This window comes from Thalia democratica, chromosome 2 (assembly GCF_965202585.1).
Source record: "Thalia democratica chromosome 2, ktThaDemo2.hap1.1, whole genome shotgun sequence".
NCBI classification, from domain to species: Eukaryota; Metazoa; Chordata; class Thaliacea; order Salpida; family Salpidae; genus Thalia; species Thalia democratica.
This window is the reverse complement of record NC_139166.1, coordinates 64,543,187-64,566,854: the sequence shown is the minus strand read 5'-3', so window position 1 is coordinate 64,566,854 and position 23,668 is coordinate 64,543,187. Positions and strand designations below refer to the sequence as shown.

Here is a 23,668-nt window from a genome sequence, read left to right as displayed (position 1 = left end):
CAGATAAATAAATCTTGAAAAGTTGTGCTGCTTAAAATGTTTAAATGATTAATTAAATATTAATTTTTATATTGGCAGCTAAACTTACAAAAGATGATTTCTTTTTGAAAAATATTGTATTATTAAAAATATTTTTTGATGAAAAACATTGACAAAGGTTATCTCCTTCAGTCCTTTTTGGTAATACCAAAAGATAGAATGCTTAAAGTCTAGTCTTTAAGTTTTTTGTGAAAACTATTTGCTTGCAAGTCGGTTACATTATAAGAAAATTAGCATCAGAAGCTAAAATAACAATATCACTGTATATTAGTTACAAGGAAGTTTTTTCAGAGAAAAATAACTGTAAAAAACATGGAAGTTTTAACTACTGATTGTTTTGTGCAAATGAACACGCTTATGGATGATATTGACAATGAAAGTAGAAAGGTAATATGTAGTAATTTATATTAGTTATAGTTAGGAAGTAAATGTATTTGAAAGAAAATGATAAATATTAGTTTCAAAAATTTAACTCCATTTAAATATTGCTGAACTTATATTTGAAATGTAGCAACTTAATTTGATATACTTTGCAAAATTACAATTTAACTAATTTCTAATAGCAAAGTACTTGAAGTTATATAATCATTATACTTCTATTTTTATTTTGCTTTATTGTTAAAAATGAAACCTATTGTTTAGGTCTTTAAACATAATCTGAAAAGATACAACTAAATTTAATTTGTATAGTAAAATTATTTTCTGTAACAGTTTTTATTTTTCAGATGCAAGACTATCCAGAGCTGAAGAAAAGCACAGCAAAATTCACCATTTCAAACACCACGTTACTTCCTCCACTGGTTTATTTACATTTGAATACTGGTTTTGTATTAAAATCTTACTCTGTACTAAAATCGTACAGCAATTATAATAGATTTTTTTTTAATACATGAAGTGTTTCATGCTACTTACAACAATATGATGGGCGTTCCTTAGTTAAGCAATTTGAATCAATTTAGATTTTTATTTCAGCTGCCATAAACTTTAATAGTTTTAGAGTTTTGGAGTTTTTAAGAAATCTGACATTATAAAATGTCATCACAACTTTTGTAAAATACATTTTTTAGAATTAACTACATCTACAAAATTAAATGAAGTAAACAAGTTGTGTAAAACTTGCGGTTCATACTATGAGCCAGTGTTTCTTAAAGCATGTATAGACATATTTTTACTGTGCAGGAAAAATTTTAATAGTTTTAAATTTGTTTAAAAAGTATGTCTGTGAGTATTATTTCTTTAAAAGTTTCAAACTACTTTTTCTTTTTTCTAATAGAAGTAGTTAAAGCCATAGGGGAAGAGTAAATGACTTTTTTCACAACCTGACCTTATTTTGTAGAGTTTTAAATTTAACTAAGCTTCAAGTTGCTTTTAACAGATTTAAAAATTTAAACTAATTTTTTAAATGTAGCTTCTTAAAGTTAGAGAGTACAATTGGTTCCTTACTGGGGCAGAAAACTAAAGCAGCAAATTAATAGAAATCACTAAAGACCTATCTCTTCCTACGTTTTTTGAGATATTTACCTAATTTTTTTTGGAACTGTTCCTTGCAATATTTAAAAAAGTGTTTTGAACAAAAAAAACTAATTGCCTTTAAAAAACTTAGAAAATATTTAAGATAAAATTAAGCCACGCACATATACAGTTTAAGCAGGGTTGCCACAAGGTCTAAGGAAAAGTCAGGAAAAATTAAAAAAATGATAAAAGTCAGGAAAAACTAGGGGTTTTTGAACAAAAGTCAAGAGATTTTTAATACTTAAAAAAATGTCCAACTTTGTTAACTCAAGCTTACAAAATTTCTTGTTTTCCAAAGCCTCCAAATGGTAATTTTTTTTTTTTAAAGCTTTTAAAGTCAGACTTAAGTTTCAAAATTTTCCTAAAAATTTACACAACTACTTAATTTTCAATGCCTTCATCTGGTAAATATAGATAAAATAAAAGGAAAGAAATGAAGCCCAAAAACTGTAACTATATTTATAGAAAAGATTCTCTTCACCAAATTTAGGAACATCAGATGAGAAAAATTTAAATAAAATGAGGCAAATGGTTTTGACTGCCAGAAAATTAAGCGGGATGCAGACCAGATAAAGGAAAACATATCTTCATTAGATGAAAAGGTTGAAGGCTAATAAACAAACAAAGAAATAAAACTTTAGTACATATAGTAAAAAAAAACTGTGTTTAATTAAGTTTTTTTATTTTTTTAAGGTTTAAACCAGGGTTTCCCAAAGTGAGCGATATCGCCCCCCTGGGGGCGATTTTAGTATTTCGGGGGGCGATAATTAGTAAGGGGGCGAAAGGGTGGGCGATAACTAGTAAGGGGGCGAAAAGGGGGCGATTTTAAAATTTTGGGTTGTCATAAAATTTTTACTTTTTATTTTGCCATTTTACTAATTTTAGCTTGCTGTTAAATATTTGACCCTGTTATAAAACTTAAACAAAAAAGTTTATTGTGTTTATGTAAAATATAGAGAAAAAAATCAAGTACTTATGACTCCTACTTTCAAGTCAATTACATATTTTCAATTATATATTTTCTTATTCAACACTTACATAGATCATAGACAATCGAAATTCTTTTCACTATTTTTTTACCTTACATATATGTTATTTAGGATCATAAATGGTTTGTAAAAATGTATGTTATCTATATTAACTATCACCTCATGATGTTTCCAATTGTTTTTTGAAAAGTCATTTAGTTAGACTAAGAAATAAAACTATACAGGGTTGCCAATTTACTTAGAAAAACCTGGAATTTGACAATTTAGGCAAAAAAAAAATTTTTAATCTGGAATTTTTAACAATTTCAACATATTAAGTAAAATTTCGATTTGACACAAAAAAGCTATCATATAGATCATATAGATAAAAATATGGATCCCTTCGTGGCAGATCTTTTTGAAGTAAACGACTCACAGGAAACCTTCTCGGACTTACAAACTGACCTTTAACTCAAAGTAAATGTTTCCAAAGAACGAAATGAAAGCTTTTGGACTCAACAAAAACTAAGGCAAAAGTATCCAATCATTGAGAGGAATTTAGATTGTTGTGTATAGTTTTTCCTTCTAGCTATGTTGTTGAGAAAGCTTTCAGTTTAGTTATCAACATCTTGAGCAAAATATCCAATCTAAATATTAGTAAAGGAGGTGACTTGAGGCTTTATTTGACTGATTTAGAATCAGATTATAAAAACTTGCAAGCATTCATGAACCTCATCGTTCGCATTATATTAGAATTCAGTAGCAGAAATTATATTATGAAAGTTTTTTTTATTTATTTGATCTTTTAAGATACTTCTTGTTTAACCTGGTTTGTACTGTTTTAAGTCTTTGTATTGTATTATGTATTCTTTTTATATAAAAAATTCTTTTAAGTTATTTATTCTTTAACAGGTTTGCATAATGCCTAATAAATATTAATTACGGTAGACTTCCTCTTGAGTTCGCACTTTTTACCCAAAAAAGTGCAAACTTATACTTTCTTAAATTTAACTTAAACAAGTCTATTACTAACTAAGTATTAATAAAGCAAAAAATACACAATATTTATTAGCTTATATAAATCTATTTTTTTTATGAATGTTTGTTTTATGTTTTAGTTGATTTCATGTTTATTCATAACGTTATTGCATATAACATATCTAAATTTATCATTTTGTAAAAAAATGGTAATAATTTTTGAGTTAAAACTTTTTTATTTTGTTCAAAGTGCGAATTGAAAAGGAAGTCTGTTGTATTAATAAAATGTTTTATGTTTTAAATATGTTAATAGCTTTGTTTTGACCGGGTTTATTTTGTAGTTTATATTTGTCGATTTACATTACACTAAAAGTTTTTATAGCATAGTGGTTAAAGTATTTGTTTGAAAGAAATTTATTTGACATATTTTTGTTACTACTTGTTTAATCTGTATAAATAAAAAAACCTTGATAACCATTTAAGTTTTTATTTCAAAAATTATTTTTGGGTTTAAAAGAGTATAGATTTGATGTCTCTATTTAAAATGACTTCAAATTTTTCATTTAAAAGATTATTAAACTCAAATTTATTTTCTAACTTGATTTATTACTGTTAGAAAATCTATCAAATGAAATTAAACAATTTTAAACTAATTATACAACTGTTTTGTGTTTTATTTTATTTTTTAATATATTAGCAATTAGAATATGTTGTTTATTTCAATAGTTCAACACTACCTTTTAGTTTTTCACTATTTTCTTCTGGTAAATTATTATAGGCTAATAACTAGAAAAAAAATAAAATTAAACAGTATTAAATAAGTAATCAAAAAGACTTCTACAGTTACAAAAGAAAGTTTTAACACAATAAAAAAAATTTTTTAATTGATTACTTTCTGTTCACAGAATTAACTGTAAAACATTTGATTTTTTTTGAATTTAAATGAAGAAAAAAAAGTTAAAATTAAGGTTTAGTTTCCTAAAGGTTATTTTAAGTCAAATACTATTTAATGGTATTCTACTACAAAATATAAAGTTTAAAAAGTTTAGAATTGAATTTTTAATTTTACAACTAACTTGCTTATAATATATCTCAGCATTGAAGTTAATAATTTTACTGCATTAACAGAAGCTATTGATAAACCAACTTTTTATGTGAGATAATCAACCAGTCAGTCAAACTTCCTAAAACTTGATCAGCAATAATGTTTTAATATCTATTTCATTATGTTTAAAAAATTTGTTCATTCTTTTATAGTTTTTTAATCTCTGGTATTTAATTTTAGAATATGCCTATTTATAAAATAATTTGAGTATTTTGTGCGGCTTAAATAAGTTACTTAGTATTCACTCTAAATGTCCGAAATTCGTTAAATGAGAGATAGTTATAATGTCAGGTTTCAGTTAAGATTTCAGATGGGTAACTTACGGTCCAGATCCAATCAAATTTCGACCCGCCAAGTAACTTGAAAAAACTTTGCAAAATAAACGAAATTTAGTTTTTTGATGCTTATGATTTTTAAATACACTTTCAATTTGGTTTTCAGTTACATTAGTATTTCCTAGATCACAATAATAGTAAATCATTTTATTACAATTATTCTCAAGTTTTTTAGTTTTCTATATGTTATTTTTTTAAATTATGCAGCCCGCAATTACATTTTTTTAACGAGTTGAAACAAGAAAATATTTTTTAGTAAATATGAATTGCTGAGTACAAAAGTTGTCCACCACTACCCTAAAATTTTCATTAGTTTCAAAACAATTCATAAATAAACAGGATTGATTACTGATTACACAAGGCTTTTTAGTATTTAAGTATTTTAATACACTTTACTGGGCTTATAAGAAAACAACATAACTTATTTTCTCAAGCCCTGTAAACTACTTTGAACACAGCCCAAAAGTGCGTGTATAAGAAATACCAGACTAAATTACATTTTGAACACAATTTTTTGGCTCAAAAGTTTGTACTCAAAAGGAAAACTACTTTTTAAAATCGTAGAGGGCGATTATTTTTCAAATTTCTGAAAAGGGGGCGATTTAGTAAATGAGTTTGGGAAACCCTGGTTTAAACTATAAAAGTTTGTTATAGATTTAAGTTTTTAGTTGTTAAGTTCGTTATTTTTTTCAAGAATTTAATTGTAAAAGCTACTTATATGTCTTTTTGTTTATTTAGATACATTTATGTTAGGAAATGCTAAATTATTAGCTCTTATTTCAGACAAGTTGTGTTATGTTAAAATTACAAGTATTTTGCTGATAGAGCTGAATATTGCTAGTACATCAACCATAAATAGATGGTTCAAGTGATGTAATGGAATTTAAATAATTGTAACCAGCAAAAAAAAACTGTTGTTTTAACCTGTATAAAAATAAAAATGAAAGCTATATATAAAAAATAAAAGTGTTTGATTATGTATTTTGTAATAGGTTTAAGTCAATAGCTAAAGTTAGAAAAGTCAGGAAATTTTTAGTAAAAAGTCAGGAAATTTTTCTCAGCTTGATCTGTGGCAACCCTGTTTAAGAAATTTTTCTAATATCACTTTTCTCTTCTGTATTTTACAAAATTTTTAATAGCAATTACTAAAACTTTTTCAAAATGCACAAGTTCTCAAATTAATAACAAAACAAAAAGAAATGTGTATTCAAACTCAACTTACTGAACAAAAATCTTCAACATCATTACTATGTCTCAATATTTATGAACATTTTTAATCTAAGTTTCTGTAAAACATGTTAAATAAACAAAAAAATTTCCATTGATTATGTGAGATAGAAATATCCAATGAATAAAACATTTGTAAAATACTGTTGTTTATTGTATAATTAAACATATATAAGTATATATATAAATAAAACAATAGAATTAGACAAACTAAATCACCTTCCTCATAGCCCACTTGAAGAGCTTTTAAATAGTTTATTATACAATAAGATATACAAGACACACAATTTCAGTAAAACTAAATATATTTCGAGCAAATCTCATCAGTAGAAAACAAAGCTAATAAGTAATATGATTTTACAAACTAATATAGTAACCAAGTAATCAAATAGTCATAAAGTAATAAAGAGATTAATAAATCACAAAAGCAATTAGTAACAGTTAAAATCATTTAAGTTTACTTACATTATAATTGATCTACAGTAAAACTAATTATAAATAAAATGAAAACAATCCTTACAAAGTATTACCAAAATAAAGAAACAGCATAGTCAAAATCGTTTTGCTTACATAAAATGACTAATTATCATTATTTGATTACTTGGTTATTATATAAGTTTGTAAAGTCTTATTACTTGTTAGCTTTGTACACTACCGTTGAGAATTGCTTAAAATGTATTTAAATTTACTGAAATTGTGTGTTTTATAAATCTTATTGTATACTTACTGGTCACTTATGTTTCAAATAGTTTATTGAAATATGTTAAATTCAAAAAATAAAGCAGTATATATGTTTCATAAAGCTAAATGATTTAACTGTTAGCTGTTAAGGTTAGAATAAATTGCACTATGCTTTACATTTGAACTTTAGGTTATATTTTGCATACTGTTAAAGCTCAAATGTAAAGCACAGAGCAATTCAGTTCCAACTTTAATAGCTAAGGATTAAAGTATTCAGTTTTATGAAACATATGTGCTGTATTTCTTTTGAATTCAATAAATTGCAATAAACTCTATATATATGTATACTTTGTTATAAACTTTATTTATATTACTTTAAAGAAGGGTTTCCCAAAGTGGGCCAAGTGGCCCCCTAGGGAGCCACGACAGATACTTAGGGGGCAATGAGGCCATAACTTGAAACTTACACTAGATATTCTTGAGTTGCAGATGAAGAGCAAAAAAAAATAAATAAAAAGGTCTTATGTTTATTTTATGGTAGTTTAGAAACTTACACTAGATCATGAGTTGCAGATGAAAAGCAAAAAAAAAGGTTTTATGTGTATAGTTTATGAGTAACCTATATGTTGAAAGGGGCCATTACTTTTTCAAACTCTTTAAAGGGGGCCATTTGCAAAAAAATTTGGAAAACCCTGCTGTAAAGCGTATAGGGTAGGGTATATAACTCTTTTTTTAAGTTAGTCTTGTTTTCTCATATAAAACTATGCTTCTAGTTGTTTCTTACCGTTTTAAAAAATTCCAAGTAAATTTTGAAATATAACCATCAATGTTAAGGAGTTCTTAGGCATTTATTGTATGCGCCAACTAAAAAGACAACAATAGACTATTACACTAAAAGTTCATCTGCTCTTGCAGTTTTTGAGATATTTTTTAGATTTATTTCAGTAAAATCTTTAATAAACTTTAAACAACTTGTAAGAAACAGATTACTATTTTACAACTACTACTTTTCTCTATATAAAATTAATAGTTAAAAATAGTTTTCTTTTTTGTCATAAAGGATCTTTAATTTCTGTTTTCAAAAATGGCTTTTTACAAATTTTTCATAATATCAAGAAAAAAAAATTGTCCGAAAGTTTAAGAAAATTGCTTTTGGAATAAAGGAGGAAATATATTTTTATGTGAATATTTCAATATTCCCAGAAAGTTAGCAATTAAATTTTTCTTTGTACTGCGTGTTTGTGTCGTTATATTAAACATTAATTGATTTTTTTGTTCTATAAAAGCATCTTGTAGTATATACTCTGAGCTTTTAAACAAAAGCAAATGTTAATTTTTGTAAAAAAAAGTCAGACCCCCCTATGCTCTTAATATGCTAACTATAAATAATAAATTGATTATATGAACAAATTGTTTTAAATACTTTTTTGTAACTTTTAATTTATACTTATAACCTGCATAAAAACAGTATATTAAACTTAGTTACTTATTTAAAACATGTGGAAATAAATTTATAAGTTATTTTTCATTTAATATTGTGCAGCTTAACAAAGAACAATGGAATTCAATGTTCGAGTTCAAAATGAAAGCACAAAAATCTCTAAGAAATAGAAAAAAGAAAATTGTGAACAAACCAAAAGTAAGTAAAACAAAATTGTAAAACTTCAGTGCATGTTTGTTGACATGTGTTATTTGAATATGTTGTTGATATTTTAAAGTTTTTGTAAAGATTATAAAGTAAAACATATTAAGTTTGAATTGATGATAAAAAAGTTCAAAATAGTTATATAACAACTGTAAAGCTTGAAGTATTACTGTGTAGAGAAATAAAAGTTCAAATACTTTTTTATGATTTATTTTAATATTTTACAAAAATGTAAATTTTGTAATCAAGTAACTTAGTTCATTAACTTAACCTTCTAAGATAACCATCTTGAGTCCTAAAAACATATTAATCTAACAAAGTTAGATTTAAGAATAGTCATTTAAATTTTAAAAATTATTAGTTTGAACATTTTTTCTGAAGTTTACAAAGCTTTTTATAAATCTAACTAGTATACAAATATATCAACATTAACTATTTAAATGCAGACACCTGTGGAAAAACCTGTAGAAAATAAGAAAGATGCATACACCAAAAGCTCATTGAATCTGCTCAAACTTGCTGAAGATGAGTCTTTCCTTTCATCAAGTTTCGGTTTGTTGTTATGTGCTTATAGTTTGAATCTTTATAAAAATAAGTTAATGTTAAATTTTTAAATGTTAATAATATATTAATTTTGATATTACTTTTAATCTTAACAAAAAGTCTATTACAATGTTAAAATTTTAATGTATTAAGGTTACATATAAAGTGATGGTTTTAAATAATTGACTTTAAAAAAAACGGAGTAGTACTAGATTTTAAAAATAATGTTTTGTTGTTTATTTCTATAAAACATAATGCAATATCTTTCATAGTTTTTTGATAATAAAAAAAAAAACATTTATATATAAAAATACTTATTATAGAAACACCCTCAATTTAAAATACCTGTTACTGCTATAATGCTACTGTCACTATCAAATTAAATTTATAAGTTTGAAATTTATTAATTTTGAATATTTTTATGTTCTATTGTCATGTATGTTTTTTTCAATTAAGAAAATATGCAAGTTTGCATATATTATACTTTTAAATGTTATTAATATTTGTATGGTTTGAAGCATAAAATCAATAGTCCCAGTTTTAGTCTAGCTTCTACAAGTTAAGGTATGTTTTTTTTCATAATTTTTTTTAATGAAGCATTGATACATAGTACAACAAATAGGGTGTTAGTAAAAATTACGCTTGTTAGTTTGTTTGATTATAAAAATATGTTTAAGTTTTTTTTTGGTAAGTTTATTTATCTTGGAACAAAAAAAAAGTTTAGCTGTATATTTTGATATTTAATCTGCACATAGTAATACAAATAGTTTTTAGTCTTTAGTATAGATTTAATAAATAAAACTTCAAGCTTAGAAATTTAACCTCATAAATAAACAGAATCTTCATTTAACTAATTTTTTATATTGTTATAAACAAAACTATACAATCACTGTAACACAGAAGATAATAAAAATAGATGTTTTGTTAAGGCACTGCTATGTATAGTTAAAATCAATACAACCACTTGTGTGTACGGCTAAATCTTTGTAAATATTGATTTTTTCTATTGACTTAGGAAAGTAAAATATCATTATACAGTAGATTACTATATGTAACTAATTAATTTACAATAACAAAAATAAGATTTAAAAAGCTTTCTGTCTAAACAGCAAACTAAATGCCGTAAAATTTAAAGGTGGTTTGTTAAAACTTTTTTATTGATGTATGTATATAATATGTTAAAAATGAACTAAAAGTATGTTTGCAAAAAACAATTAGTTAAAACTTGAGTATTGGAAATATTCTGCCTTTAATGAGTATGTCAATAAAAACTATATATATTAACAAACAAAAACTTTGCAAAAAATAATACTCTACCATTCAAATACCATAAAACATTCCAAACTACTTTGTAAGTTAAAACATTATTTGAAACTCAACTTATATTTTTAATAATTAAATATACTTATAATATTTCTTTTGTTATTGCATTTAAGCTTATTATATACTTTGGTATTAAAACGTTTTTATGCTTAGTTATATAAATTGTAAGCAATTAAAATATTATTAACAGCTGATGTCAACTTTTTTTTTTCAAATTATTTTAATGTTTTAAACTCATTCTGTTTGCACATTAAATAGATATTTATTGTGTAAGTTGTATTAAAATAACTAAAATATCTAAGTTTAAAAAATTTGTAAATTTGATAAATAACAGTTATTTACCAATTTAACATTTAGTCTAATTTAGAGCTTACTGTGTAAGTCTTCAAAATTATATCAGGCTGAAGGAGCAAATTATAAAAGTTAATGAAAGTTTTTATTTTATTTTCATCTTTGCAAAACTCAAATTAAAGCAATTTAAACTAAATTGGGTATTTTTGAGTGGCGGAAATACTTGAAACAAGATTTTTATTTTTATCCATAACATATAAAAGACTACCTGTAAAAAAAAATATTTATCACCAATATATGCCAGGCTGAAACTTAAATCTTATCAGGTTATGCTAAAGAACTCATTCCACACTACAATTTTTATGTGATTGTTGTGCAAACTTTAATAACCACTTACTTACAAGTAAAGTAAATATATATATTTTTTTAAATAAAAATAACAAAACTTACTTTTAAAATTTCAGCAAGCACCTCGGACACCAGCAAAACTAGAAAAACTCCTAAAACGACAGAAAAATCCTTCAATCTCTCAAACAACACTAGAGTGGATGACAGCGAAATTGCCTTCCTAAACAGTGGGGTTTTGGCTGAAACCGTGAGAAAGATCAGGCACCTCACAAAGGGCCACGATGAACAAGAAACTCTTGAAGATCATGAAGAAAAAAGTAGTGAGTCAGCTACTAAGGAAAGTGTAAAAGATGAAAGTTTGAATACGATACACCAAAACAAACCTAAAAAGAGTGAAAGCACAAAAGATAAAAACGCTGAAGCTTGTTTGTCTGATAGTAAAAGCTTGCAAGGTGAGGACACAAATGATAAAGAACAAATTAAACAAGATTTATCAAGTGAAAACTTTAAAAGTGAAAATTTAGATGACTCAAGCATGTCTTCTACTAATAAAAGTTCTGGAAGCGAGCGTTTAACAAAAGCTGAGTTAATTTCAAAACTGGAAAGTATAAAAGGAGAACCTGATATAATTGGAGGTTCAATCCATGCTGCTAAAAGTTTAGAAAGTTCTCGTTTGAGTGACCAATCAGCTGCTGAAGTCAAAGAATCAGAAGCAAAAAGTCCAGAACAAAACGAGGTAAAACAAAGTTTGGAGTACGCAGACTCCTTATGTAAGCAGGAAGCAAGCAGGCTGGATCACGTTGAAAAGTCGGATATATTCGAGAGTTTTATTTCAGATGATGAATTTCTTTGTTTTCAGCTGAACCAAAGTAGAAATGACAGGTTAGCCTTGTCTGAACAGGTTGAAAATTTTCCTGCAAGCACAAAAAACAAATCAACTCATGAAAAAAAAGTAGATACTAATGAAAAACATTTCGATGTTGACGAAGCCGGAGACAGACTGAAAACAATAAATAACAAAAAAGCAACATTGAGCCCCAAGAAAACCGCAGAAGTTAAAAATTCCTCTGCAAACTCCAGCCAGTCAAACAATAAAGCCTCGTCAGAAAGATGTGCTACTAGAGAAAGTAGATCTGGAGAATTACAAGGCCACATTGAAAAAACAAGCAATCAGATTGCATCAGAAAGTATGTCTTCTGAGATGGAAGAGAACAAGTACAGTGATCCTGTGCTGTCAATAGATGAACTCATTGTAGATGAGGTTTGTTTAAAGCATATTAATTGACTACTAAAAAAATAAAGATTTTTAAAAATTATTAATTTGTTCAAGTTTTGTTCTGTTACAAAATGTACAACTTTTTGTAATGGCCTTTTAAGTTAAAATTTAAAAAAAATCGAACTGAGTGGTAGCTACAGTTTTATTTAATTAGAATTTTAAATTAAGTTTGTTCTGTAATTTAAATTTTATTACCGAAATTTAAAGTTGTTCTATTTTTTAGTTTATTTTAGAATATTTATGATCATTTAAAGAGTTATGAATTTGTCATGAATGAATGTTTTTAAAAAGTTGTTCCTAAACACTCAAAAAATGTTGTATAGTTATCAATTTAGATTAACATTTTGTTAGAAGTTGAATGTGTGCTTTTAAGAATATTTTTTTTTACAAACTCAAAGTTTAATGTATTTTTTGTTTCACATTGTGGGCCGAAAGTCTTTTGGAAAACTTAATTTGTTTAAAAAATACACCAAACAATGTACAAAATTCAGTTATCAAACCGCTGTAATAGTAGTAAAACTCAATAAAGACTATACATAAATAACAACAACTCTTTAATGTCACTAATCTCATTTTAGTCGTTTCAGCTGTACTTACTACTGATTGTTTGTAAAATTTATCAATTAAGGTAAAGATTAGATTCATGATTTAATTTTTAATGTTAATTTATTTTTGCAAGAATAAAAAAAAAAGTTAAGATGAGCCTGCAAGAAAGTTCTAGTTAAGCTGATTTAATGTTTGATATTAATAAATAATACAGACTATATATAGCAAGTTTGTTTCTTGTTTAAATAACCAGGGGGCTTTTGGTAAACTCTGTATAATTGACAAATTCAATAAGCTTTTTTAACAAAAATAAAAGTTAAAAACTTTTACTCATTTTGATATACATAACAATCTTTAACAACTATTTAAAAAAAATATTTAATTTTGAGCAGGACACTTTGAAACCGAAAGAGAACAATTCTATGGTTCTGGCTCCGAGGTTTGTTTATTCTAAATTTTATGAATATTGAAATATTAAAAATAACTTAACACTTGTATGATAAATGATGTTTAATGTATTTGCAAATTACTTATTTACATTTATAAACTTATGCATAAGTTGCTTGAAATTAAGGCTATGGTGGTGGGACAGGTAAAACACTTTTTTTACAAAAATTAACTTTTGCTTTTATATGAAAGCTTTAAGTACAAAGTACAAGCCAGTTTTTATAGAATTAAAAAATATCATTTAACTTTTGAGATATTTTATTTTTAGTAAAAAGTTTCTGATACAAACGTATAAACCGCAAATTTTTTGGGGTCATTTTTCTCAGAAATTTCAAAACTCACTAAAAATCTATCTCCTCCTTTATTTTTGAAGCAATCTTCTTCAAATTTTCAGTCAGGAAATGTTCCTTATATTATAAGAATAGAGCGTTACTTATGAATTTTAATAATTGAAAAATGAAAATTTGATTAGAAAAATAAAAAAAAGTTTTTTTTATAGTCCAAAGTAACGTTTTTTTGTTATTGTATAAAGATTAGACTGTGAAAATTTGAAGAAGATTGCTTGAAAAATGTAGGAGGAGATAGATTTTAAATAAAATAGTCTTTTTTCGCTGTTTTAGTTTTTCTTTCCCATAGAGAACTCATTATGTGGCCCGATGTAAAACTACATAGTTTAGTGTTAAATAAAATAGAAACTCATGTTCAAGTTAGAATAGAAAGTCAGGGAAAGTGTATTTAAAAATAATACAAACAATACAATGAAACAAAAAATAAAAATGTATATATTTACACTAATCAATTAAACATACAGTAAATTTAAACAGAACACAGTTTGATTAAAACTTGCACAAAATGTTTTTTAGCTTAATTAGGCAATGATACAATCAATTTTTTTTGAGTTTGCTTAAGTAGAACAAATAGCTTTCAGTCTTATAAAACAAAAATTATTCAAGCAACGTCTCAAAACACTAACTATATAAATTTTAAATTGTGTGCTCTTTTTAATTTGCTTTACCTAACGAAAATTAGAGAAATATATTGAAAATTTCGATTTGTAATTTTATTGGGAACTAAACTTGTATAGACTGATAATTAAGCATTTTTAGTTACATAGTTTTTAATTTTTACACATTAAGTTAAGTCAACTTATTTAAGTCTGTTTTTTGAGAGCACTTTATTTTTTCAGTACATTTTAAGTACATTATGTAATTTTTTGATCTTGGTTTAACTAACTGATTTAAAAAATATTTAACAAACCTTCTTTAACTACTTTTTTTATTTTAAAGACCAGAAAATGTAAACAGCCTTGAAAAGTCAAATGCATCACCAGAACTTGACAGAAAAAGTTTGTTTTCAATATCTGTAAAGTTCTTTTAGAAGTTTTGTATTTTGAAAATTGTTTTGTTCATATCAAATACTATCAATTTACTACTGTAAAGTGATACGCATGAACTGAACTGTACCTTGAGCATTTTACAAATTTCAATAATTATTCGAAACAACTTCAAAATTTTAATCTCCTAAGAAGAAAATGCACATATTTATGTGTCAAATACTTTTTCAACTTATTTTTTAATATATTTTATTCAGATGATTTTTATTATATTATTAAACATTTAAATATTTTTCTAATAGTGTAAAAGTAAGATTTTTTTCAAAAAATAAATAAAAAGTATACTTTTATACTCTAGTTGTATATAATTTTATTAGTTTAATATACTATTAACAGATAAGGATTCTTATGCAGAAGTCGAAAATTATTCTAAACCACTTGATTTGAGAAACAAAGTGATCAAAAATGTAAGTTTAAAAAGTTTAGATTTTTTTGGTTCGATAATTTTCAACTTAATATAATCTGTTGTTGATGTAAATTTTTTGCAGTAACAAGTTTAGGCTTATAATTATTAAAGTACCTTTTTTGTTTTTCTAAAGTAAATAAGCCGTCTAAGGTTTGTATTTTACTTTAAAAAATCTAAGCTGAATAAAAGGGAATAGTACTTAAAACAAGTTTTAAAATACAACTTATAATAAAAAAACAAGCCAAAATATTTAACTTAATAAAAACAGGATTAGTTTAAATTTAACAAAATACTTATACTTATTAAAAAAAACAAGCTGACGTTTTAATTTTTGTATAAAAACATTAAGACTGCAAGAAATGTTTCAAAAATATGTTTTTAGCAATAAACCCTTATTTAAACAGTATAAAACCTGGGACCTTGAAAATAAGGAAAATTATAAAACTTAAAAATTTAGGCAAAAAATTATGGTGACCATAGTACAGTACTTAATTTTTAAATAAAACTCAAGGAAAAACACGAACATTTTTTTTTGTAATTAAAAAAAAAGTTAGTCTATATGTTTTATATATCTGACAATGTTAGATAAAATTTATTTGTATTTCTAACCACGTTCAATAAATTAATAATAAAGACTTTTTTATAAATTGAAACCCATTCTTTTTGTAAACTCTTAAATTACAAAATGCTACCATTTTTTGTTTTAAATTGAAATTTTACAGAAGGTAAATATAGAACTATTAAACTTGGTGTTGCTATGATCCTATCTTGTAAAGTAAAATAAATGTGTTTCGAAAATATTCTACTAATTTTATTACTATTTACCAAAGTCGTTGCTGTTAAAATATAAAGCTGCTGAATGATTATTAACCCTTACAAAAAGTCTCAGTAACTTGTTATACTAGCTTTTTTTTGTTATTTTATAATTATAACTTGTTTCTTTAGTTTCTATGTGTTGGTTGTATTACAATTATTGTCAATGCAAACGTTTTTTAAAAGTAATTTTAGAATTATCATCAAAATTAATAAGTTTTGAAATAAAAGTATAGAAAGTTTGTAATAAATAATCAAACATGAATTTTAAATAAAGCTTGGATTGTAATTGTATTTTGAGAATATATATGATATATCAGTACTAATGCTTTAAGTAATCTTATAACAATGATTTCGAAGAACTTGTATCATAAAAAATAATATAGGTTGCAATGAATTAAAAAAAGTTTAAAATAGCTATATAGTGTTTTTTCAATATAATATTTGAAACTATTTGAAAGTACTTTTTTTAACCTTAAGTTTAACTATCGACTGAAAATGGACAAGAAAATCTGGAATAAAGTAAGAAATCCTGTAATTAATTCAAAAAACTTTTTACATTTTGTATTGCTTATAAATAAGTTCTAGTTGAACAAATAACTATTTTTTTTATATAGCTTATTAATTTAATAATAGTCACAAGTCAAAAAATGCTATCTTAAAGTAATTTTTATGGCTTGATACTTGGACAGAGCTTTTATAACAACAAAGTAAGTATGTTAAAACAAAGTTTTCTTTGGAAAATAATAGAAACACTAAGAAAATATGAGGTGCTTTAAGAGGTGTTTCAAACAAAGAATAAACTATTGAAAACTAAAAGACAATCAGCTAATATATTTAAAAAAGCTGGTGTACCATAAAATGTACTATGGGAAATTTGAATTACTTGAATAAAATTAAGAATTGAAATGAGTTGTGAAACCAATCACTCCACCAATCATCTTAATAATCGGAATATCTATAAATTATAATAGTTTAACTTTTTGATGACCAAAAATTAAAAGGTTTAAATCTTCAACTCAACCAATTTTTCATATAAGTTGATAGTTTTTTTTTTGACTATATGGTTGAAGAATAGGTAGTGCTTTTGTTTTCCTAAATGCATTAGCTAAAAATTTCTAAAAATACTTTTATATGCTTGATAGCTCATAAAAAGTTATTAAAAGGTGCAATAAATGGAGAGCTTTTTATAGATCAATAAAGAAAAGTGAAAACATTTTAATAAGAATAAAGGTTTTTTATAACTTTTCTATAGCAACTTTAATATATTTTTTGCTATTTTAGTATTTGACTTATGGTTAATAAAAAACAGTATAAAAGTGAAAATCTGTATAAACAAGTATAAACTGTTGTATAAACTGTATAAACTGTTGTATTAATCTTAAAGAGTAAAGCATAGATGTATTTCAATAAACAGGTTTAGTAGCAAAATAAAGTTTGTTAGATATATAGAATATCCTTATTGAGTTTATTTTGTTTACAACTAATTAACATTAATATGTACTTATATTCTTAAGTTTTTCTTATTGTTTAAGTATAGTACTTAGCACGAACAAAAACTTTTTACAACAATTACAATTTCAATAGACTTTTATTACAAATTGTTAAAGTTCAAGAAAGGTAGAATTTTAACCTCTTTTGTTTACAAAATAATGATAAATTATATATTTTTTCTATCAACATATATAAGACGTTTAAGTTTTTAATACTTAATTTATTTCCAAATAGTTAATACAATACAAGTTATTACAATACATTCAAATGTTATTTAATCATCAAATAATATGGGTTGTATAATTTTATCAATTAGTATGTTTTAACAAAAAAAGACTGTTAGTACTTATGACTACTTTAATCAAAAAAAAAGGATTAATGGGTATACAATCAAATTAGTACTCAGAAAGGCATTCAAATGTTTATTAGTAAAATATATTTGAAAATTTTCACTTTAGTTGTTTTACAAGCAACAAAAATAACATTACCATCATTCGAAAATAAGTTATTGCTAAACCTACCTTATTCTCTAAAAAAGAATATATTTGTATAAACTAGTATATACTATTTCTATCCAAAACAATATCCATGAGTACTATCAGCCTGGGCTGTGCAAAAACTGTTTCACAGCAAATGTTCAAAATAGATGAACAAAAAACAAGTATAATACTTATTCCGTTTAATTTTCAGCAAGACCCATACGGACGTTGTTATTAACTATCGTTAATGACCTTGTTCAAATTAGTAACTCTATATAAAAATTTACTACTAAATATCCATAGACAAGACCCTCTGTAAGAACATTGTTTTGCAGCATATCAGAAAAATATACAAAAAATATAAACAAACTATAAGTACAAAATGTATACATATTATATTAACTTTTTAGCGCTAGCCATGGATATTACTATCAGCCCTCACAAATGGCCGTAATAAGCAATTTAATTTTTCCAGATATCTAAGGAATTTTTATTGCAAATGTTTTTAAAAGTACAAACAAACCATCTCAAAACAAAAAAGGACTATAAAAGTAATTTCAATATGCACAGTTGTGACCCATGGACCTTATCATTAATCTTGTTAAAGGTCCATGGTCACACACAAATTGTTCTACTCACGACAAAAAACTAAGTTGCTCTAGCTAGAGTGGTATGTATTAAAATGAAGTCCACAAAAAAACTCACTACAAAGTTGAAAAAGTGTTAAGAAATAATTTAATTTTTCAGCGCGACCCATGAATCTTGCTATCATCTTTCATAAAAGGCCACATGAAACTTAAAAAGTTCTAACAAACATAAAAGTTCTTTTTATGACATTTTACTCAATTCACATATATTAAAAATAATTCATTAAATTAAAAATATTAAAAACAATTCACAACAAAGAATAATTGTAAACTTTCAGCGTGACCCTTGGGTATCATTATCAGCCCTGATAAAAGGTCACCTGACACGCAAGCTTTTCTACTCTCGCCACTGTACCAGGGTCATGCACGTGATCAGGGACACTTCCAGGACACTCATCAAGATGCAGATGGAAGTTAAGAGGGCTGATGAGGACGAGGTGCTCGTAATCAGGCTCTACAATCAGGTAATTTTATTTTATAAAATATTTACTTTTTTAGTATTTTTACTGTGATGAGTAACTTGTAATCAGACTCTACAATCAGGTATTTTATTTTATAAAATATTTCCTTTTATATACTTTTGATCATTGTGATAAAGATAAACAGCTTGTCATCAAATCTATAATCAGGTATATTATCTATTTTTTTGAAGTTGCCTATTATTTGTTTTGTTGTTATCTAGTTTGTCATTAGACTTTAAAACCAGGTTTGATTAAGTTTTTGTTAGAAGTTTTTTATTTGCTCGTTTTTTTCGATTAAAATATTCATTTTGAAATTTTGGTTTAACCAATATTTTTTTTTAAAAAGGTTTATAAAATTAAGTATGTCTTTATATATTCAGATATTTTACTAATCTTCAAACTATTACTTTGTTAATTTCTTTAAGTTTAGTAATTTAGCTCAAATTTGATTACTTGAAATTTATATTTAGATGAAGTATTTGTTTTTAGGTAATACAATCGGGTTTGTTGTTCAGAAATTGAAATGAAAATTTTTACTATTAAAATAGTCTAACCAAAGGAAACTCCAGGCATTTTGCTTTGCTTTAGTTAATACTTTTTTATCTATTAACAGGTTTTAAACTTAAAATATAATTCGAACATTTTTTTAATTCATTTCAATAAATGATAAATAAAATAGATTTGTCCATAAAAAGGTGACAAAAGTATCCGTTTCAGCAGTCACTTTATTGTTAATATTTTTATCCGCTAGTTTCGCTACTGATCAACTAATAAATAAAGCAAGCTCGCCGTCTATTATGTCATAAAGATTTACAATAATCGGCAGATTTACATATTGTAGGACAAAGTATTGTAAAGTAATTACGCTGCGAAATTCTATTAATCGATAACAACCGCATTTTACTTCAGACAGGGTCAAAAGTTTGGCATTAAAGAGCGAATGAACGCGTAATTCTCTCTGAGAGTGCGTACTAAAGATGTTTTCTGAGTTCAAATGCTGTCACTGTTAATTTTTCTCAACTATGTAATTTTTATAGATTTGTTTGAATGTTTGTATTTGTGATTCAATAAAGTGAGTTTTGTGGTCAGAGAGGTTTGAAATATCATAAATGTCTTCAATTGTTTTCTATTTGAATGGTTTGTTGGAAGAAAAACTGTTTTGTCAAGTTTATGTTAGTTTAAGAACAACGTCCAAATAGGACATAGCCTTCATAAGTCATCATGATTTACAATGACAAACTCCAATCAAAATGACGACTAAGCAAAAACAAATGCAATGACACTTGCAAGCGAATTGCAGACGAGACATTGTTGAACTTGGCTGTTACTGTTACGCCATAGTTTTACTAATACGTCATAAATTTTTTGTTGTGTCATAACATGTCTGCCGGTTTTTGTCTGAAGTTTTTTGATTTGTCTAAAGTTCACCTGTTGAAAATGTGAAAGTTATGTCTCTTATTTTTGATTATAAGTTTAAAAAACAATTCCTGTAAGCATAATTTATGGGAAATTCAAATAAAAAGTTTTTTAAATAAAAAGTCACAACTAATAAATATTTTATAAAATTTTTTTTTAAACTCCTTAGCAATTATATACTAGTATATGTTGCTCAAATTTTGTTTAATGTTTAAGATAAACTGGGAGTAAAAATAAATGTAAACAAAAACTTTGAAATGTATATTATTTTTTCAAACTACCTTATTAAAACTAATATAAATGTTTTTTGCTCTTTATTGTTTTATATAAATAATCATATAAATTCAAAGGTGAGGTCAGCATTGTACGATTTTCATGATATATTCTTTAACACAAGTGTGAAAGAAAAAATGTACATGATAAAAAGCACTGAAATAATTGAACTGAAAGAAAATATATCTGTGAGTTTGTACATTTTTACGGGAAAATGTTATATATAACTAAAACTCTTTTTCAGAGTATTACGTTTTTAATAAAAACAAATGATAAATGAGTAGTTAAACAATTTTTGCAACAATAATTGTTTAGTTTTTGTATGTAATTAAAAGTTTTGGCAACTTAAAAAAAATGTTGTAAAAATAAAAAAAACTTGTTGTTATATCGATTTTATAGGTTATAAAAGTTGATAAATTAAGCAGTGTAAAACACAATAGAAGTTTTAAATACATAAATATATTTGTTTAATTTTTATGTTTGTATGTAATATATTAATGTTAATATCATAGAATAATTACATATTACTATTTTAATTTTTTCTTTCGAAAAGTCTGGTTATTTATTTTGATATTGAGCTTTACTGAAATACTTTACTTTAAAATACTTTATATAATAATAAGCTGTACTAGTTTCACAGTAAAGGAAGATATAATATTTTTTTAAATGCATTTTATTTGACACATACAGACAAGTTTATATGTTAACATTGTTTATAGTTAAAAAAAAAACAGTTATATAAGTAAATTTTAACACCAACTATTTTTATAGCCGAGACAAGCCAGTCCAATTGCTAAGCTATCACTTGCAACTCAAAAATCTCTCGAAAGAAAAAGACTAGCGTTAGTTTATTTAGTTGTTGTAATTATTTTGAAACAAAGTTCTGCAATTATCCATTCTTATCAGCTTTACTGATATTTATTTATGCCGTAACTACTAATATATGTATTTATTATTGTTGTAAAAATAATCTATATAAGTAATTCAAAGCAAAGTCTAAACATTATGTGAATTGTTCAGCTTTTTTATACAAATTTGTTCACAGATTAAAGAACAATGGAGTCTCTCCTAAAAGGTTTGTAAAAGTTTTCTGAATTTGATAAGTATTAAATTTATGATTTTATGTTATGCATACTGCAATTTAAGTAGCATTGATTGGATAATAAGCAAAGTTGACTTTAGATGTAATTCAATTAATTTTAGCGGTTTTGCAAAAGTTTGTTTTAGCATAAGAATTTAGTATCGAGGACACTATATTAAGAACTTTTCATTATTACTCAACCTTTACTTATACAAATGTTTGTTTTAGTATGTATTTTCTTTATTGATCATCTTGTTAAGTTTACTTTCAAAGCATTTAAATCTAATTTAAAAACATTAGTTTTCTATTTTAAAACTTATTCCAAATGATTTGTTAGTAAATAGAGTAACTTGTATAACAGAAAAAAGTTATTAGATTTTGTATGTAGTCTATAAATATATATTAAAATTGTCAAATCCTTTTAAATTATAACTTATACATTTAATGTTGGTTCTTCAAAATTTTTTGTTAACCAATCATTTAAAATATTTAAGTATTAAATTAGTAGAAAATTGCTTGTAAAATTAAAAAGTAAAATTCATACTTTTTTGTGAATATTAACAAAATAAATAGATAAAACTTAAATTCTAACTTACTTCTTGAGACAATATTTACTGTAAATTCCATTTTAGTACTCATTAAAGAATTATAATTTTTAATTTGATTTAAATATACTGTCATATCGAGATATTGAACTAAGAAATTTTTTTAAACTGTTTCCTAAGGAATTATAATCTTCATCTAAGTCACTTCATTTGATTTTGCTGAAATACGCTAAAATGTCAGTGTGTTGCTATTTGTGAAAAAAATAGATTTTTAAAAACATGAGAAAGATAAAGTTTTATTAAATTGTTTGTTGTCTTACTTATATTACAATATGTATTTAAAACTTCATCGGAGACAAAATCTTGCGTTTTAATTTTTTTCAAGCTTTGTTAATTTTTTAAGTTATCTTTAGAACTAAAATTTTCAAGGATTTAACCATATCTAGAATGTGTTTATGTATTTTTAAGTTTTAAAGAATTAAATTGTTTAAAGTTCCAGGTTATTATTAATTAATATAAGTTTATAATATTTTTACAGCAGCGTGAGTTCAATAAGTTCTTCAGTTAATTTCAAACAAGAGGTTAGAACTTTTTTTTGTACAAATGAATTTATACTTAAAATAACTTTAGCCTTTAATTCAGTTTATAATCAAATACAACTGATATTAAAAAATAAATAAACCTATATATTATTCACTGGTTTATTGTCTTTTACTTTTTCAATAAAATTTAATAAATATACATACTTTTATTAATGAAACTTCTAGTGGCAGATCTTTTTGTTAGCATATAAAATGTTATTTAGTTTGTACTAAATTGAAATATAAATTTCAGGCGAAAAGCAAAATAAGTCACATTTGGAAGTCGAAACCGGTGACTGTGGCTACAAATAAAAAAAAAGTTAAAAGAAGGGGTCTTAAACTAAGCAGTAAGACTAACTTATAAACAAATACATTAAAAAAAATATATATATATTGTAAAACACATTGTCTCAGAACTGAAGTAAGATTTTATCATTGCAGGGTTTTTTTGAAAGGTAAACAATATAAAAACTTGACTTAAAATTTGGTAAGACTATAATTTCGTTCCCTTTGTAGTTAAATTCAAACATGCTTTTATTGTAAAACACTCGACTGTTGAAAGCTTTATATTTAATCTTTTTAACTTAACATAACTAAATCTGTTTGAACTGTTTTTAAACTTAATCTTATTTGAACTATTTACATTGAACTGGTTTTTAATTAAAAGTTTTTTAAATTTTTATTTTAACAATTAGAATTTTTATTAATTATTTCAACTGTAAGTAAACATGTTTTATTTTTTAAAATAATAAAAATGTATCCCAAAAGGGTTTTAAGTTTTTTTTACAATCAGTCGAAAAATCACATTAATTTAT

At 24.8% G+C, this 23,668-nt stretch overlaps 1 protein-coding gene across 1 annotated transcript; it reads left to right on the top strand.

The window, feature by feature from the left end:
* The first annotated feature begins 337 nt into the window (after positions 1-337).
* Positions 338-23,393, top strand: LOC145829571 (uncharacterized). Its single transcript, XM_082937411.1, has 14 exons — positions 338-426; positions 765-839; positions 8,389-8,484; positions 8,937-9,042; positions 11,112-12,256; positions 13,210-13,256; positions 14,551-14,609; positions 14,994-15,064; positions 18,775-18,960; positions 20,724-20,834; positions 21,418-21,488; positions 21,692-21,721; positions 22,811-22,853; positions 23,107-23,393. The coding sequence occupies exons 1-14, from the start codon at positions 352-354 to the stop codon at positions 23,215-23,217; spliced, it is 2,226 nt and encodes a 741-aa protein (XP_082793537.1). The 5' UTR covers positions 338-351; the 3' UTR covers positions 23,218-23,393.
* The last annotated feature ends 275 nt before the right edge of the window (positions 23,394-23,668 follow it).

Coding starts and splice junctions, on each gene's coding strand:
- LOC145829571 (XM_082937411.1), top strand. CDS start 352: ATGGAAGTTTTAACTACTGATTGTTTTGTGCAAATGAACACGCTTATG. Junction 20,835..21,417: donor AACTGAAAGAAAATATATCT/GTGAGTTTGTAC, acceptor CTATTTTTATAG/CCGAGACAAGCCAGTCCAAT. Junction 22,854..23,106: donor CAGTTAATTTCAAACAAGAG/GTTAGAACTTTT, acceptor TATAAATTTCAG/GCGAAAAGCAAAATAAGTCA.